Below are 17,603 nucleotides of genomic sequence, written 5' to 3' on the forward strand. Positions count from 1 at the left end.
TTTGTATTTGTGTAGCCCAGGAGTCCTCTCTCACACCTTACGTTCAGTATTTCGGAAAGTGCTATTAGTTAGCTGTACCTTCAGAATACATGTGTTACCTGTCCACTTCTGACTGGTCCAAACCCCCATCATCTCTCAGCTAGATTATTGTAGCTTTGCAAGTGATGTACCTGCTTCTGCCTTTGCTCTACCTTCACAATGCTGTCTCAGTAAGGCTACTAGAGTGCTGTTTCTTTCCTCATAATTCTTGTGACTTTTAGTTTATCTCAGAATAAAAAGCTTAAAAAAGGCTTAGGATCCGTAAGGCCCTAAGGTCCATCCCTGCCTGTTAGTGCTCGGTTCTTGTCTCTTCCTGCTTTCTTGCTAGGCCACTCTTCTCTACCACACAGGCTTCCTTGCTGTTACTCAGAGATGCAGGCAGGCTTCATTCCACTTTGTACCTGCTGTTTGGTCAGAAACGCTCTTCCCCCAGTTAACTGCATAATGATTTCCTTACCTATTCAAAATAGATGATAAGATATATTTTTTTAATGAAGCTTTTCCTATGTTTTTAAAAATGAAAAAAATAAAAAATAAAAATGAATCCTCTCCAACCCAGCATTTTCTGTGCTACTCTCCTTTGTTTTGTCCATACTAGGAAATAAACCATCAAATACACCTCGCTGTTTATATTGTTGATTGAATGTCTCCAGTGTGGAAAATGAAATGCACAGGACAACTGAGATGATTTTAATTCAGGTTATTACAATATGGAGAAAGTTCATTAATTAGAAACATCTCAGGGAGAAAACCAAGGGGTTTTATAGGGACAAGTAAACAAGGGAATCATGAGGAGGGATGGAAATGACTCTTAACTGCGTTTTGTGAGGGCAAGTTGGTCCTTTGCAGTTAGTCATTTGTCAGAAGACAAAGCAGGGACTGGGAGATTTTTTCAGTGTTTCTTGCTTTTGTCTAGCACAGGGCCCAGATAAAGTTCAACATAGTTCTACTACGAATAGAATTTAAGCCCCAGGAGGTAAGACTCCTATTTGTTTTGAATCTTGGTGTATAGCATTTTCAATACCTAGCAAGTGCTAAGAGCTCAGTAAATGTTCAACAGATGGATAAAGGAATGAATTTAAAATGTTATTCACCTTAGGCCTCCTGTTTGCTGAAGAATTTGATTATACCAGTGTAGAATTGGACTTTTCTGCTGTAAGTAGCTTCATAAATGAGATGAAACTCCATGGAATCCTGTTATCACCAATATGTGTTATATTCTGTGTTGAAATCATGTTTGTAATGATTATTGTCATTCTCTTCCATAGGGTTCTACATATAAAATCTTATGTGTTGTGAAGAAATATTCTTTAGGATTTCTTAAGAAGTGAGAGTCAATATAAATAATGTCTCCTGTTCTGAAATCTCTTATTCTGGGACTTCGGGTTTTATCTTGAAGGCAGTGTGATTCAGAAGTTTAAATGAGCAGATTTAAGTTTTAGAATAAACTTAGTGTATTCAGCCTTGTGTAGGAGTGACTTGAAGGAAATTGATTGCAGGTAGAGATCCATTAGGGAACTGTTACTGTAATTGAAGTGGGAATTGTCGAAGTTGGGTTATGCAGTGGAAGTGGGGAATGGATAAGGAAGGAGTTAGACTTGCTTGGCATTTTGGGTCAAGGTGGGGTTTGAATTATCCTAAATCTAGGATTTTTGATCTGATATTTTGTGGCTTTTCCTTATAGCCAGATTGTTTTTGGCTGATGCTTTTCTCAGAAACCAAAGACAGGAAGAACAGCAGGAAGTGATTTTAGTTTTGTAGAGATTATATTTGAATACCCAAGAAACCTAAGCAATTATGGATATGTATGACTGATTAAAGAAACTACTCAGGAATGAAAGGAAGCCTGAGTGTAGAAAAGTGCTTCAAGCTTAATTATCTTCATAAGGCGCCCTTAGCTTTATAACTTTGTGTTTTTTTATGCCTTGTAACTTTCCATAAACTCTGCATATTTCTGAACTATTAGTAAAGCTAATAATTAAGGGTTTGTGCATTTACATTTGGTCAAAATAACAAACCTCATGGGTTCCTCTAGAATCTTGAGTTCCTTGAGGAAATCTTAGACTTGTGTTACTTACTGCATCATCATCCAGAAGTCTTTATCTTTCTTCTTTTTGAGTGCCTAATATGTGTCAAGCAATGTGCTGTGTGTTGGGAATATATAATAGGCAGGTAAATAAGCAATTACAGCACAGCGTTCTCTTTCAGGTAGTAGATTAGGGAAAATACTAGTCTTTGGGGATGGTGTCAGGGAATTGTTCACAAAGGAAGTAATGCATTAGCTGAGATACCAAAGGTGGGTACAGGAGTTTGGGTTGAGGTAATGGGATAGGGAACTGATTAGAATATTTGCAAAGCCCTGGAGTTAAGGGAATCAAAATCATGAGGGGAAAGGGAGTGGATGGAGAGAGGATGAGGTGCTAGAGATAAATCATTAGCTATACAATACCTTTGAGCATTATCCTAAGGACCATATGAAAATCTTAACTTTAAAAAAAATTTTTTTAACATTTTAAAGAGGTAATATAATACAATTATCATTTTAGGAAGATCACTGTCAAGTGGGGAAGTTCAGATACAATGGCAGCTTTTAGAGTCTGTGTGTCTAGGGTGGGGCTCAGAAATTTACTTTTTTAAAGTTTTAATTGCAGTGCACCCAACTTTTTGAGAACTGCTGACTTAAAAGGATTCTTTAGTAGGGCTGTGAATTTTACTTATCCAAACTGTTTCTGGTGTTGTGGTCAATAGGGATTCTTTTTCTCCTTTGGCCTAGATGTCAAACTTGTTCTTACTTCAAGATGAGTAAACAAAGAATTAAACTGGGCCCTGATTTAAGTGAGCTCTTTGATTTGAAAAACTCAGTTATGCAAAAGTCATCCCAATTCAGCAGTGTATATAACTTTATTTTGAATTGTTGGCACTGTTAATTTCATCAACTGAGCTCTTAGATTACTTTGTTGGAAAACAAAAGCTAGGAATTTATCTGTTTAAAAGAACTGTTTAATGGAAATTACTTAGAGAGGGTGGGAGATAAACACATTAAATATCTCTGATTGGGTTTGGTAACCCACAAATTTTGGAAGATTATTAACAAAATAAAGCTGGTAAATCTCAGGGATGAGATGGAGCGTGAGAATGTGGGCTTTAGAGGAAGTTAATTACCATCTTCCACATGGTGAAGAATGCTTTTTAGGCTTCAGCCAGCTTTCCTTCTTGTTCCATATAGAATGGTTTTTCTTGTTAAACCAGAAACCTGGGAGTTCTCCTACCAATACCTCTTTTCCTCGTCTATATTTAGTTATTCAGTCCTTTAAAAAAAAAAAATCTTTCATGTTTTCTAAAATCATTCCCAACTTCTTCCCTTCTTTGTTTTCTCCCCCTCGTCAGTCTTGGTTAAATGTAGGCGCTCATCTTCTCCAGGGATTATTGCACTGATGGTTTGTATCCTGCAGGTTGAGGGCTCTTGAATTGCTTCCTCATCTTAATATATGCACTTTTAAAGATTTATATCTGATACTCTTTTAATATTCCACTCATGCTGGATTAATGCCTTCCTTAGAATGTTCATACTTGATTTTTTTCTGCCTTTGTTTTTGCTCTGTGATGCTTTTTCTGTTCTTTTGGGAAACCCTTCCAGTGTCTTTTTTTTAACGAGGAAACAGAACTTTATTTTTTTGTAATAACTCTTAATGCGAGAGAGCATGTCTAAAAAACATTGCAACCTTATTTATAAAACCTTCTTTGACCATTCTCCTTTCCTCTTGCTAAGTTAATTACTGTCTTTGTGTAGTCTCATACGTCAACCAATAATTTTCAGATTATTATTAAAAAAATGAAGTACAAATTGTAACATATCAAAAGTTTTTTTAAACTCATGAAAACTGGTTCATGAGGCATTGGGAGTTATATATTCAGTTTAATAAGGAATACTGAAATAAAATTGCTAAGATATATAATTGGTTAATACTCTGTATATAACCTTTGGGGTAATCTTCTCTACTGGAAAGAAAACATTTATTGCACTGTAGTAGTTTACCTTTAGATTTATAGTTATAAACTGCCTGGGCCCTAATCAGTTTTAAGTAGGAAATCAGGTAATTGGGTGATCTCAGGTAACTTATTAGAAAATGCTCTAACATGACTGTAAAAGTGATACAGTCATCTTTATATCTTATTTTAGATTTTGAATAATTTTTCTGAAAACATGCTAATTTTTTATCATTAGTGACTAAGCGCCTTCTCATTTTGTTATTATTTTTTGGAGGTAAGGGTAGGGGCAGAAGGAGAAAGAGAGAGGGAGAGAGAGAATCTTAAGCAGGCTCCATGCTCAGTGCAGAGATGATCTGCGCTGAAATCCAAGAGTCTGATGTTTAACAGATTGAGCCACCCAGGCATCCCAACACCTTCTCCTTTTAAAATAATAAAATTTTTAGACCACTCTTTTTTGCCTTGTTCTTACTTGAACACTGGTTCCATATTAAATTGTCTGAAATAGAATTCTGTTAGAACACCAACCATCAAGATGGATTTTGTGTGTTTTCCATGTATGTACAATAATAAAAGCATTTATAGGACTTAAATACATACAGCAAAGCCAGTAAGATTACCATTTAGTTAGCTTGGTTTTGAAGTTTAAATAGGAGTTTCAGATAGAAAGGGGAGAATAAACCAGTTAGAGTGACCAGTACATATATATATATATGCTGGTTTAGGACTTAAGTTTACATTATTGTCAGTGACCACAAGTTTCTAACCAATCTCTGGTCGTTTTCCTACCATTTTAATTTAGGTGAAGTATTGCTGACACCATTATTTTCATAAAAACTGTTTGATTGTGTCGTCCCTGCTTGAAAAATCTCCATTGCTTCATGTAGCCAACACTTTAGACTTCATTTTGCTTGGCCTAGGAGCTCTTCCCCTATTTGATCTTTTTTTTTTTTTTTTTTTTTTTTTTAACTAAAACTTCAGACTTTATTTGGATTTCATCACTCTTTCCATTAATGTCCTTCTTCTGTGTTCACCTCCAGGCCAGGGTCCCAGACACCACTGTATTTAGGTGTCACCTATTTCATCTTTTAATGAAACCTTGATTTACCCACACAAAGTGGTTTCTTTCCCTTCAGTTCTGCTTGGCCAAATCTTACATTTTCTTTCAGACCACAGCTTTTTTATTCCTACAGTATGACTTTCTACTATTCCAGTTCAGGAGGATCTCTTTGTCTTAAAAGTTTGGTTGTATTTGTTCATGCAAGTATGCAGTTATATGTCCTGTGTGATAAATCTGTGGGTGGGTTGTCTCAGTTTCACCTAGAAGGCAGGCAGTAAGCCACTTTTCGCATTTGGGCACATATAGTGCTTCCTATAGAATTTTTTAAAATGTATCCCACGTGACAATATGTTTTTTATTTGTAGACCTGAAAAATGTCTGAAAATTCCAGTGACAGTGATTCATCTTGTGGTTGGACTGTCATCAATCATGAGGTATGCTATTTAACATTTTTATAAGGCCATTTGTAATATTATAGTGTATCAGCTGGGTTTTTTTTTTTTTGAAGGCCAGTATTTTTCTACATTAAAACCTGAGGTTCCATTGTCTATAGTTTGGACATTTTCCCACCCACATTAATCTTCACTTCTGAAAACTCCTCATGAGCTAATGTCTTCTGCATTATTGTACATTGCTTTCCTTGGCTTTGAGACATTAGGCAAATATTAATTGAGGGTTTATTATTATTTAGGCCCTGTACTTTACCTACATTCTCATAGAATTTTGAACAACTTCTGTGGTATAGAGTGTTTTCATTCTCATTTCTTAGATGAGAAAACTAGAGCTTAGAGAGGTTAGGTAATTTGGCGAAGGTTATGTAACTAGAAAATGTCAGAGCCTGCATTTAAACAGATCAGAAAGGAGCATGGGGAACATGTGTTCTACTTTGGATATGTTATGCTACATTATGTTACTAACAGAACTTGATAGAAAAAGGACTACGGTTAGAATACTTAAAAAAAAAAGAGTTTTATTATAGAAGTATAATATTACATAGCTGGCATATAATAAGCATTAATTTATTTTCCACACTGGAAACATATGTGTTTATTGTAGAAAAGTCATAACAATTCTGATGAGTAGTGGCACCTGGATGGCTCAATTGGTTAAGTGTCTGCCTTCAGCTCAGGTCATGATCTCAGGGTCCTGGGATCGAACCCCATGTCGGACTCCCTGCTCACTGGGGAGCCTGCTTGCCTACTGCCCCCCCTGCTTGTGCTCTCTCTCTGTCAAATAAATAAAGTCTTTTAAAAAATTCTAATGTAGAAGCACTAAGTTAAAAATCATCTATTTCTAAAGTTTTAATGGATTTATCTATAGATTTTCTATTTGTTTTTCGAATCTCTTAAGCCTTGACTTGTTTTCTTTGATTAATAAAAATTTAAATGGTATTTTTATAATTACTTTGATAATTTAAGGTTTAGACAGTTGGTTACTCATGTCTTCTTAAAATCAACATTAACCAAAAGAGATGTTTTATTCTGCAGTAAAGTTTGAAAATTTGATAGCAGCTGTTATCAGTTGAGATTGGGGTGGTTTCTGTTTTCTTTTTTTAATAAGTGACTTTTCTATTTTTAACCTGTTTTCTACAAAGCATAGATCATCCCCCATAGGAATTATTTCTCCTTCAGGATAATTAATAGTATAGGAGCAAGGAAGCTGTGAGAGACTTACTTGTGAGTCTGTAGTATGAAGCAAGATAGTAAACCTCTAGCACTCAGCCAAGTGTGTCATTGGAGTATTCTGTATTAGAGACATCCTGTCTTTTTTTTTAAAGATTTATTTATTCATGAGAGACACAGACAGAGAGAGGCAGAGAAACAGGCAGAGGGAGAAGCAGGCTCCATGCAAGGAGCCCAATGCGGGACTTGATCCCAGGACTCCAGGATCACACCCTGGACTGAAGGCAGGCACTAAACCGCTGAGCCACGCAGGGATCCCCCCTAGAGACATCCTGTCTTACAGTAGATCATATTTGTATTTTTATCCTTCTTCCCTTTGTATCTAGTTTTCAGGTTCTGCTGCTAATGTCTCTTATGCAGGTTTCCTTTTCCATTCCCTTTGCCATCATTCCCTTTGGCACCGTTCCTAGGCCAGAACTGGTCTCCCCTGCAATCCCCAGTTCAGCCCTAACCTTGCCTGTTTTCTATCATTTTTCTGCCACCTTAAGCAAGTGTCTTTACACTCAGAGTTTTCATTCATGAATTCTTTTTTTACTGTTTTGAGTTATATATGTCAGGAGAACTTAGACCTTTCGATTTCATGGATCAGTAAACTGCAGGAAAAATTGGGAGAGAGGCATTGGGGATAGGCAGAAGGAGCTTAGTGGCTAATTTTATTTTGCTAATTAATAAAGGATAAAAAAAAACTAAGATCCATTGTTTTATTATAGAGAAGACAGTCTAACATCACAGTAGGGAGGACAACTTTGGAAAAATAAATAATACTCTAAAGTTTTATAGGGAAAGTTTACTCCATTCATTCTATAGATTCATTTTAATCCTTGCCCTTAGGCTTTTTAGTTTTCTACATTGTCACAGTAAATAGTTATTTGCATATGGAAATTTCTCTGAATAGGCTATAAACTTGTATTTTGGATTTGTATTTTTTATACCTCATAACACATAGTGAAGTGCCTTACATAGTACTTTCATAAATGTTGAGTAGAAGTAAATTAATAGAAATAGCTAAAGTTTAGTTTAAAAACATTCTCTGGGATCAAATTTATTGCTTGGGCTTATTATCGAGTAGAGCATTTGACTTTTGGTTGACTTCTGTTAGAATTTAAATTTATATATGTATAAATATATACATATATAAATATGTAAATTTTTATATGTATAAATATATATATATATAAATAATCTTAGCCTGTGATTCCATCCTGCCATTTTCCTGCCATAGGTCTTTATGGACTAAATTGAATAAAAGGTAGTTAGATTAGATACCACTCCTTTTGGAGTATGGCATCTAGACTTTTAACACTGGAAATAATCTACCTGTAGTCGTGTCCAACTTTGAGCAGCTGATAGACATATAACTGATTATCACTTTTTCCATAGGGGTCTGATATAGAGATGGTGAATTCTGAACATGGTACAGCCAGTGACAGCTGTGAGCTCGCTCCAGAATGTACATCTTTAGAGCAAGAGGAACTACAAGTATTGCAGTCAGAGCCGGGAGGTAAGATACTAAAAAAGGTCTGACTTTTTTTTTCTTAAATATTGACGTGTAAACAACAGGTCTTTAACCTTTTTTCTAGGTGGGCAGCATTTCTAGCTGACTTAAGTGATCAGGTCACTGAATGACTAGAATGTTAGTGTGGATTAGGTAGGTAGTGGTACCTAATGCCCAGAGGTTTGTTTATTTGCAGCTGTAGTATATATTTGGGCCTCTGTATAACTCTCTGATACTACAAGTGTAACCAGTAGCTAAATACTACTAATCGTTGATTAAGGCTAGTGATGTACAAAATAATTAATCATAAGGGATTTACTAAACTCGGATTCTCTAGTTATCATCATGCTTCAAATTACTGTTGGTTAGAGGTGGTCAAAGGTATTTAAATGCTATACTCTTCATTTTTAAATTACTTCTTAAACTTTTTAAAAAACTGCATTAAAATGTAAACAGAACATTTACTCAGGAGATTAAAGTGAGTATGTCATGCCTAGAAATATGATAGATTGTACTTCTTAATCTTGTCTTCAGCCTATATTGATTATTCGTGTTGGAACACTGATTCTCATCATTGATAGGTCAGAGAGCTCTTTGAGAATCTGAAAGCTGTGGATTATTACTCCCAAGTAATGCATATACTCACATATGTAAAAGTACTTCCAAACTTCCTTGAGAGTCTTTGGACCCAAGTCCATCTTTGTTGAAGAGTCTTAATTTCAGATTAATATTTTGTTAGGGGCTATGGAACACATACAAATGGGATAGTTTTTCTTTTTTTCTCCTGTTTTTTAATTTTTGAAGGGGCTAATTTATATGAGAAATACATGTTCATGACAGAAAAAAATGATGAGCAAAAAAAATTTTAGGTCACCTATAATTCTTTTTATCTGGTTGTAAGTACTGTTAACATTTGGTTATGTTCTTTGCTATGTATAAAATGTATATGTTTATCATTTTGTAATATTTTTGACTTGTATTAAACTTTTATAGCTTTTTTCATTAAAAATATAATTTTATGAACTCCAGCTTTTTTGTACACCTTTTTATTTGAGGAGTTTCTTATAAAATATATCTGTTATAGTGACATTATCTTATTTTTCTGTGTTCTTTTGAATCTTTTTTATTCCAAAGAATTCATAATTTGAAGCTATAGTTTTGATTCTTGTGTTACCAGGCATTGACAATCATTAGAATAGTGATACTTTTAGGAATTTTGAATAAACCTCATGAACTCAGAAAATGTACCATCAGATGTCTAAAAATTGGTTTTCCAAATTAACAGATTTTTTTTTAAAGATTTTATTTATTTATTCATGAGAGACCCAGAAAGAGAGGCAGAGACACAGGCAGAGGGAGGAGAAGCAGGCTCCATTGCAAGGAGCCTGATGTGTGGGACTCAATCCTGGGAATCTGGGATCAGGCCCTGAGCCAAAGGCAGATGCTCAACTGCTAAGCCACCTAGGCATCCCTCCAAATTAACAGGTTTTTACAGATACCTTGGATTCATTACTTTGGTATTGTAAAGTAGAGATTATGTTTACTTAGAGATTTATATTGTTTTTTTTAGTAGATCTTAAGTGAATTCAGTATCTGAAATAATTCTGACAGTTTCAAATAATTTGAATAGAGAATTCTTTTTAAACGCAAAGGTAGAGTGACTTTTATCATTGTATGTGATATTTAATTAAATCCACTTTTAAAAATTAGGAATAGATTTTATGTACTCAAATTATAATCTTTGTGAACTACAAAAACTCAGTTAAGTGTAATTGATTGAATTGATCTTTGCTTTTTATCAGAGAGTAGCCAAAATGGCACACCATTAATGGGAGAAGCTGCTTATCCAGCTTTGGAGGAAACAAAGTCAGCACTTGAGGTAAACTTGTGTTGTACTCTATGGATATATGACATACAATATTTGTTAATTAATACTAAGGAATAATTAAAGCTTCCATTTCAGGTTGTGCATTCTATTGCTTTATGAATTATAAACAACTTCTATTAAAAATTTTGAGACTCCATAGATCAGTCACCTTTATGATTAGAGTTAGCTTCTGTCTTAAACTCTTAGGTGAGATGTCTTTTAACTTACCAAAGTAATTGCAAAAGTAATTTCTGTTCATTTCCCCTCTAATATGCTTTTCTTTGGAACTAGATTGCATTCTTGAATTATATTGAGAGATTAAGTTATTAGGATTTACCTAAAAATGAAGGTTTGCTTTTAAAGTTGAGAACAAACTAAATCTTGTTTTTTGATGTTTTACTTGACTTCTGGATAAAACTAGATGACTTGTATATGACATAGCTATTGAAGTTTGTAATACGTCTAATGAGAGAAATTTGTAATCACTCTTTTCTGGGCTTTCTGACTACAGAGTTTATGCTCAGATAAACCCATGGAATTAGTGAGAAATGAATCCTCGCCCTTCTGTGGTCCTTGGCTTTAAAGGTGGGCCTATCAGCTTCTGCAGCCCATGATGATTAGCAACAGTTTGATCTAATTCTGAGAGAATTGCTAAGGGGTTTGATGGTGTTTTCAAACTAAAAGATGAACTTGGTATTGAGTAATCTTTGTCTTTTGGGCAGGACTCCTATCTTTTATTTTAAGCCCAAATTACCATACTACTTAAATCCTGGTATACACTTTGAACTACATAGAAAATATAAGGCTGTTAAATAACTTACTTTCTAAATTTATTAGACACTGACAGTAAATTTACTGTCTAAAATTATTCCTTAGAGAGAAGAAGAAAAGTCATCTGAAGACAATGTCTATTTTGGAACTGTCAGTGATGATTCTGATATTGTTACCCTTGAGCCACCTAAGTTAGAAGAAATTGGAAATCCAGAAACTCTAATTGTTGAAGAAGCACAGAGTCCAGAAGACTTAAACATGGGCTCTTCTTCCAGCAGCCAGTACACATTCTGTCAGCCAGAAACTGGTAAGAGCTGTGTAAAGAATATACTGCTAGAGATGTAAGGTCTCCTGGGACCACATTTTACATAATGGACAAGTTTTTATTACAGTTGAAATTTTTTTGGTAAAATCTACTGTTCTGTTTAGTGTTTTCTTAGGTCACAGGGCCTACAGCAGAATTGTCACAACAAGAAATGCCATCTTTTATTAAGTAAAAGATGAAAAATAATATCTTCAAGGAGATTTGTTATTGTCTTAAACACTCCAAAATGAATTTGACATATTTTAGATATTTAAGGATGGAAGATTGAGCCATTATAACAAAAAGCAGAAGAAAGTCGATTTCTACTTAGAATGATACAAATTTTGTATTTTAGAAATTGTGAAAAAGCTTCTTATCGAAGTCTGTTAGATCCTTTCAGTTATTAATCATTTAGCAAACATTTATTGAATGCTACTTATGTGCTAAACAGTGTTCAAAGAGCTAGCAGAACAACAACATCCCAAAACCCCTGACCTTTGTATCTCTCATTTTAGATTGAGTCATGAAAGGGTGCCTATTTTAAGTCACGTTATTAATGCACTTAATGTCTGCTATTCACACAGTGATATAGAGGTTAAAATGTGAGTTACTTAGCTTATTCCTTTCTGTGTTTCTTTGGCTTAGCTTCAGGGATATATATTACATCTTTCAAGGTGGACATAAATATTTAGACACAACGTTACTGGGAAATAAAAGAAGCAGACCTATTATGATGAACTCACAGTTACTAACCAACATTTGTAACTCAAGGATGAATTGGGAGAAAGACAAGTTGGAACACTGTCAGTGACTCCTAAAATTTTCTAATTTGATGCAGAAATAAGGACGTGTTTATTTCAGGTCATTTTCTTAGAGTTTACCATTCTTTAATATTTATACTTGCCAGAACCAGGCAGTGGAATTGCTGTTATGCCATTTCAAGCTAATAAAATGTCAAATAGAGATTTTTAGCTATCTCATTTAATGACAGTTTGCTTATAAGCAAGAGTTTGAAAACACTTTTTTCAAATATTTAAATACTCCTCTGGCATTCTTAGCGGCCAGCCTTCACCAGAATGGTGTATATAGTGTATGTATTATGAGGACTAATGAATTGACTTCAGAATCTTTTTTGTTCAAATTTTATTTTATTCGTTTAGTTCCAGGGTCTGTGCTGTACTCAAGTAGTCTTCTTTCCCTCTTTCCTTTCTTTTTTGGGAAGACTATAGATGGTGGTTGAATATGAGAATATTCATGGGCTGGAAAAAGTCACATTGAAGCAGGAGGATTGCAGAAGGGTCTAGGCAGACATTTAAGAAATCGATCTTACAAACAATGTTTTCAGGAACTTGGATACTTCAAAGCTCATTACTCTGATTTTTATCTCCTTGCAGCTCTTGGGAATTTTACAATTTCAGTTAAAAGGCATATTTTATTAGGAATATTTTTATCCATTGCTATCTCTCCTGAAGGAATGAATTATTTCAATAAACAAAGTGCTATAAAGTTTCAAAAAATCATATTTTGGAATATGTTGAAAATATTATATATAAATCAGTTGCCAGGGTTCTTTGTTCTTTCACCTGTTTTTCTTGGTCTGTTAATCCCGACTACCTGTTGCCTGGTTATTTTGATTTTTCCTTTCTTCTCCATTTCTGTAGGATTTCAACTTCAGGTTTTTTCTTCTGAATTAGATTCTTATGGCAGTACACTTTTTGTTCATGTAAGAATACTATCCACTGCCCCCACAGGACTTCCCCCCAAGAAAGCAAAGTTGGGAGTTGTAGAAAAGTTTATATTGCACATACCTTTTTGTTTTTTTTAAAGGTGTGATCAATTTTGATGGAGCACAAATAACAATGTGGAGTGATAATTAAAATAAGTATTTTCAATTCTCTCTTTCCTTTTTAGTCTTTATATTAAAGCTTTATACATCTTTTTTTCCTGTTTATTCACAAAAGAAAGGTGGTGGGAGAAGCTGTGGAAGATTCCTGAATGCATAAGGGGATGGGATGATCAGCTGAAACACCATGTTCCTAGCCAACTCGCTTTCCAAGGTGGTGTGACTAAATCTGATCAGCTTTTCTAGAGCTGAGTGTGCCTAGTCACATTTACTATTTACTTAGTGCTTTAAAGATAACTGTTGTCATCTGTGATACTCTAAACAGGTGTTCAAATTGATCTTGTAATAAAGCTGGCTAAGCTTATTGCATGCCTTTGCATTGCCTGCATCTTGGACTCTGGGCCAAGTTAAGCTTTGAAAGAAATTTAAAAATCAAAATATTTCAGCTATGACATGTATAGGTTAAAAAAGATGGAAGCATTGGATAAGGATATCAATTTATTAATATGGATGAGGCTGGCTTGTTTACTTAGAATCTATATGAAGGCAATATGCTATTGTAGAATTAATTAAACTTATTTAAGGAATTTCGACAAATGATTTGTTTTTACATTTACCCATTTTAATATTGTTGAAGTCTGACTTAAATATCCAGCCATGATCTTGAATGCCTTTTTGTATTATGTAATGCTTTGTTTAAGTCTTCCTTTCTTTCTTTTTGTCCAAGAAATGTAACCTCACAGCTGAGGCGACGGCATCTGGGAAAAACTAGTGATCAAGAATAACCAGATAAACATGATGGGCATAAGGGTCATGACCAAAAGATCTCTCAGTGGCATCTGTATCACTGAGTATTAGGAACATTCATTCATTCAGTAGTTCTTTTTGTCTTTGTGTTTGTTGTTGTCGGTGTGAAAGTTAACTGAATCCTTTGTGACCCATCTTTAAAAATTACTGCCTAACCCAAGTCACTAGCTTTCCTGTGGCATGGATATCCTGTCTTCTAAAGAACTGTTTTACTTTTTTGAAGCATGAATGTTTGTTGTTTTGGAGCTGTTTGTATCAAATTGAGGGTCACATTTTATCTCCTTACATTTGGTGTCTCCCCCCCCCCCCTTTTAACTGGCCTTTGGAAATTACATCTAACCTTCTGTGTCAATATGTAGTTTATTTATTGATGGAACATTGTTAATAAGCTCTACATTTGAAAAAACTGAAGGTGTTTTGTTTTGTTCTTTTTGTTTTTTGTTTTTTTTTTTAGTGGATATATTACCACGACTTTAGATTTCTTATGGATTTTTTTTTGTTGTTCTTTTTTACTATTCTTTTCATAAAGGAGCAGCACCAGACTAGTCCTTAATATCGGAATAGCTGTTGTGTCACTTCCTCATGCTGACATATTTACTAGAGGGTAAAATTAATAACCTTCTAGTAAGAGTGGCAGTCGAAGGGAAGGGCTCATCTGACTTCTGGAAACCTGTGTTAAACTGTATAGTTTTTGAATATTGATTGTGGACTCAAAGGATGGAAATGAAACTAGGGTCCAGATATACCCAATAGAGAACTTTTGGTAGTTCTTGTACTTTGTAAGTCACAGGAACTGTTCATATACTTCCCTGTGTTCCTTAAGTAGTTGAACTTAAATTCCCTCTATTTGAAATTGAATGAAGAAGAGAATTTTTTTCTTTATAGAAACTGTATCTGTTTATGGTTCTAATAGCAAAGAAGTTTACTAGTTTATGAGAATGATGTTCTAACAGTGTTAACTATAAGAGAGGTTTTAAAAATAAAACCAGATAGATCCTCAAAGGCACAGAATATGATTAACAGATTCTTATGTATCACAATTGAAATCTTTTGTTTTGGCTTTATGTGGATAAACCTGAAAACTTTGAGTTTTCATTTGTGTTGTTTTGGTTTTGTTTTTGGCTGTCTTATGTAAAAGGGCATGTAGGGATGGCATTGATTATACTAAATAATATTTACTGGAAAAGCTTTTCTAAAATTTTTAATATTTACATTTTTCTTTTTAAAATAGTATTTTCATCCCAGCCTAGTGACGATGAATCAAGTAGTGATGAAACCAGTCATCAGCCTAGTCCTGCTTTTAGACGACGCCGTGCTAGGAAGAAGACTGTTTCTAGTTCAGAATCTGAGGAAAGGCTACTCCCCGAACAAGAAAGTGAACCCTCTAAGGAGTTGTGTAAACGCCAGTTCAGCAGTGGTCTCAATAAGTGTGTTATACTTGCTTTGGTGATTGCAATCAGCATGGGATTTGGACATTTCTATGGTAAGTATTTGAAGATTTGATACACGTAATTTGATGGTGTAGTGTATGGGCATTTGCTAAGAGTGAGGAATTCCGGGATCTGTTTTCTGTGTCATCATTAATTTTATGACCTTGGAAGGCTTATAGTCTATTTAAACCTCAGGTTTTTCATTTGAAAAACAGGAATAGTGCTACCTAGTTCACAAAGCTATTTTTGCTTACATTAGGTGGTATTTATTTTAAAAATGTAGGAATTTTTAGCACGCATGTTTAATTTTTGTCTTTTTTTTTTAAGATTTTATTTATTTATTTGGGAGAGCACAGAGCAACAGAGCACAAGCAGCAGGGAGGGGCACAGGGAGAGGGAGAAGCAGGCTCCCCACCCAGGGGCTTGATCCCAGGACTCCAGGATCATGACCTGAACTGAAGGCAGACACCTAGCCAACTGAGCCACCCAGGCACCCCTAAGCTTTGCTTATAATTATCCATATTAGTAATTATGTATATTAAGTATCTTTAATGCAAAGCTTTTAAAAGTGGATGAAAAGAGGAAGGAATTCCATGTAATTTTTCATTTGGGAGCCTAACCATTGAGTCTTTTTTTTTTTTTTTTAATGTTTCATTTATTTATTTGAGAAAGAACACAAGACGGAGCAGAGAGAACAAGTTGGGAGAGAGAGAGAAGAGCAGAGGAAGAGGGAGAAGCAGATACTCCCATTGAGCAGGGAGCCTGATGTGGGGGCTCAGTCCCAGGACCCCAAGATCATGACCTGAGCTAAAGGCAGACACTTAACTGACTGAGCCATCCAAGTGCCCCCCATTCTTATTTAATGTGTCTGTAAAAAGATGAGACTGTTTGAGAACTGAACAGTTCACACTCGTTAACATACTCTATATCAGAATTTTGAAAAAAAAAACACTTTAAACAAATGTTTTAGATTTTGTCAACTTTACAAATTTCAATTTGCATTACATGAAATGAAGTACTTCTAGATTTTTTTGCTGATGTGATCTACAATTTAACTTTTGGAATATTCCTGTTTTGCTAATTCCTTTCAACAGTGTGTTCCTTATGCAAAAATAGTTAAAGGTACTTTATATTAATTTGTGGAAAAGATACATTATTCAACATAGTGTAATGTTAGAATAAACTTGAGACAACACTTGTTTAAAGTTAGACTCTGTAAAATGTGTTTCTTCTGGTTTAACTTTATATTGATAAAAATAAGTGGTTAGACTCCTGGTGGATGCCTGCTTGAATTTAATACTGAAATACTGTAATTTGTATTCTTCCTTGAAGCTTATTGTAATGAGATTTGACTTGAAGTACTACGCTTAATTGTGTTTATTATCTAGCTGGAACAAATGTATGAATGCATTTTTGAGCATGATTTTTTTCCCCACAGGTAAACATGGAGGTAACAGAGGAGAAGGTCTTATCTTAATCTTTTCTTTCTTACTAAAATAGTTGGGCAATGATTTAATGTTCATGTAGATTGCATTAAAACCCCATCAATTGCATGACCTTTCAGTGCTTTATAGAAAGAACAATTTAGAGAGGAGTCCTTTCAAAATTGAGATTGCTGCTCTGTTTAAGGTTTTGGTTACTTGTAAAACTTACTTAAATGATTATATCTAATAAAAAATTTTCCCATACTTTTTAAAATTATCTTTTCAGAATATGAAAAGACTGGGTAATATGAAATAGTTTTTCATGGTGATGAGATCAGCCCAGTAAACATATAAAAACTTACCTGAATGATTGTTAGCTTTTCAAGGTCAACATTTTTTTTTTCCTTAGTTCTGGCACTGATCTCCACATACCAAGAACTCCTTGAAGTTGATTTCAGAGCCAGTTTGAATTTCTCATGCACCATGAAGTTAGTCAGTGCATACTCCATAATCATTCTTTGCTTGCTAATTATTTAACACAGTATACTATTTAAGTGAATCACTCAGAATGTTCACCAGCCTTAGCTCTATAAATTTGGAGAATCCTGTCTGTCCTAGAAAGAAGGGAAAACTAGCAGGTTCAAGGATAGTAAAACAGTGTACTACAGGTATTTGGTATTGCCTCAGATTCTGAAAGGGCTTATAAAAGTTTAAAAAATCTTCATGTATGAAGCACCAGTCTTCCTTACTCTTTCTTTACATTGTAGGCTGTCAGTATTCTAATCAGCAGAAGAGTTCAGTTGATTTGATTTTCTCATGGAGTTACTTTAAGTATTGACAGGCTACCCAGCTCTTCAGACACTATGATAGAATACAACTAGGTGCTAAGTTATG

The 17,603-nt window shown here is 34.6% G+C and overlaps 1 protein-coding gene across 2 annotated transcripts in view; it reads left to right on the forward strand.

Annotated features, from left to right (window-relative positions):
* CCPG1 (cell cycle progression 1) overlaps positions 1-17,603 on the forward strand; it is a 39,453-nt gene that overhangs the window by 11,943 nt on the left and 9,907 nt on the right. For both annotated transcript variants that reach the window (XM_055319675.1, XM_055319676.1), the window contains exons 2-6: positions 5,452-5,520; positions 8,149-8,269; positions 10,066-10,142; positions 11,007-11,208; positions 15,087-15,338. In XM_055319675.1, the coding sequence (XP_055175650.1) occupies positions 5,461-5,520; positions 8,149-8,269; positions 10,066-10,142; positions 11,007-11,208; positions 15,087-15,338 (712 nt within the window). In that variant the 5' untranslated portion in view covers positions 5,452-5,460. The remainder of the gene's footprint in view (positions 1-5,451; positions 5,521-8,148; positions 8,270-10,065; positions 10,143-11,006; positions 11,209-15,086; positions 15,339-17,603) is intronic.

Source organism: Nyctereutes procyonoides, unplaced genomic scaffold (genome assembly GCF_905146905.1).
Source record: "Nyctereutes procyonoides isolate TBG_1078 unplaced genomic scaffold, NYPRO_anot_genome, whole genome shotgun sequence".
In the NCBI taxonomy this organism is placed as follows: Eukaryota; Metazoa; Chordata; class Mammalia; order Carnivora; family Canidae; genus Nyctereutes; species Nyctereutes procyonoides.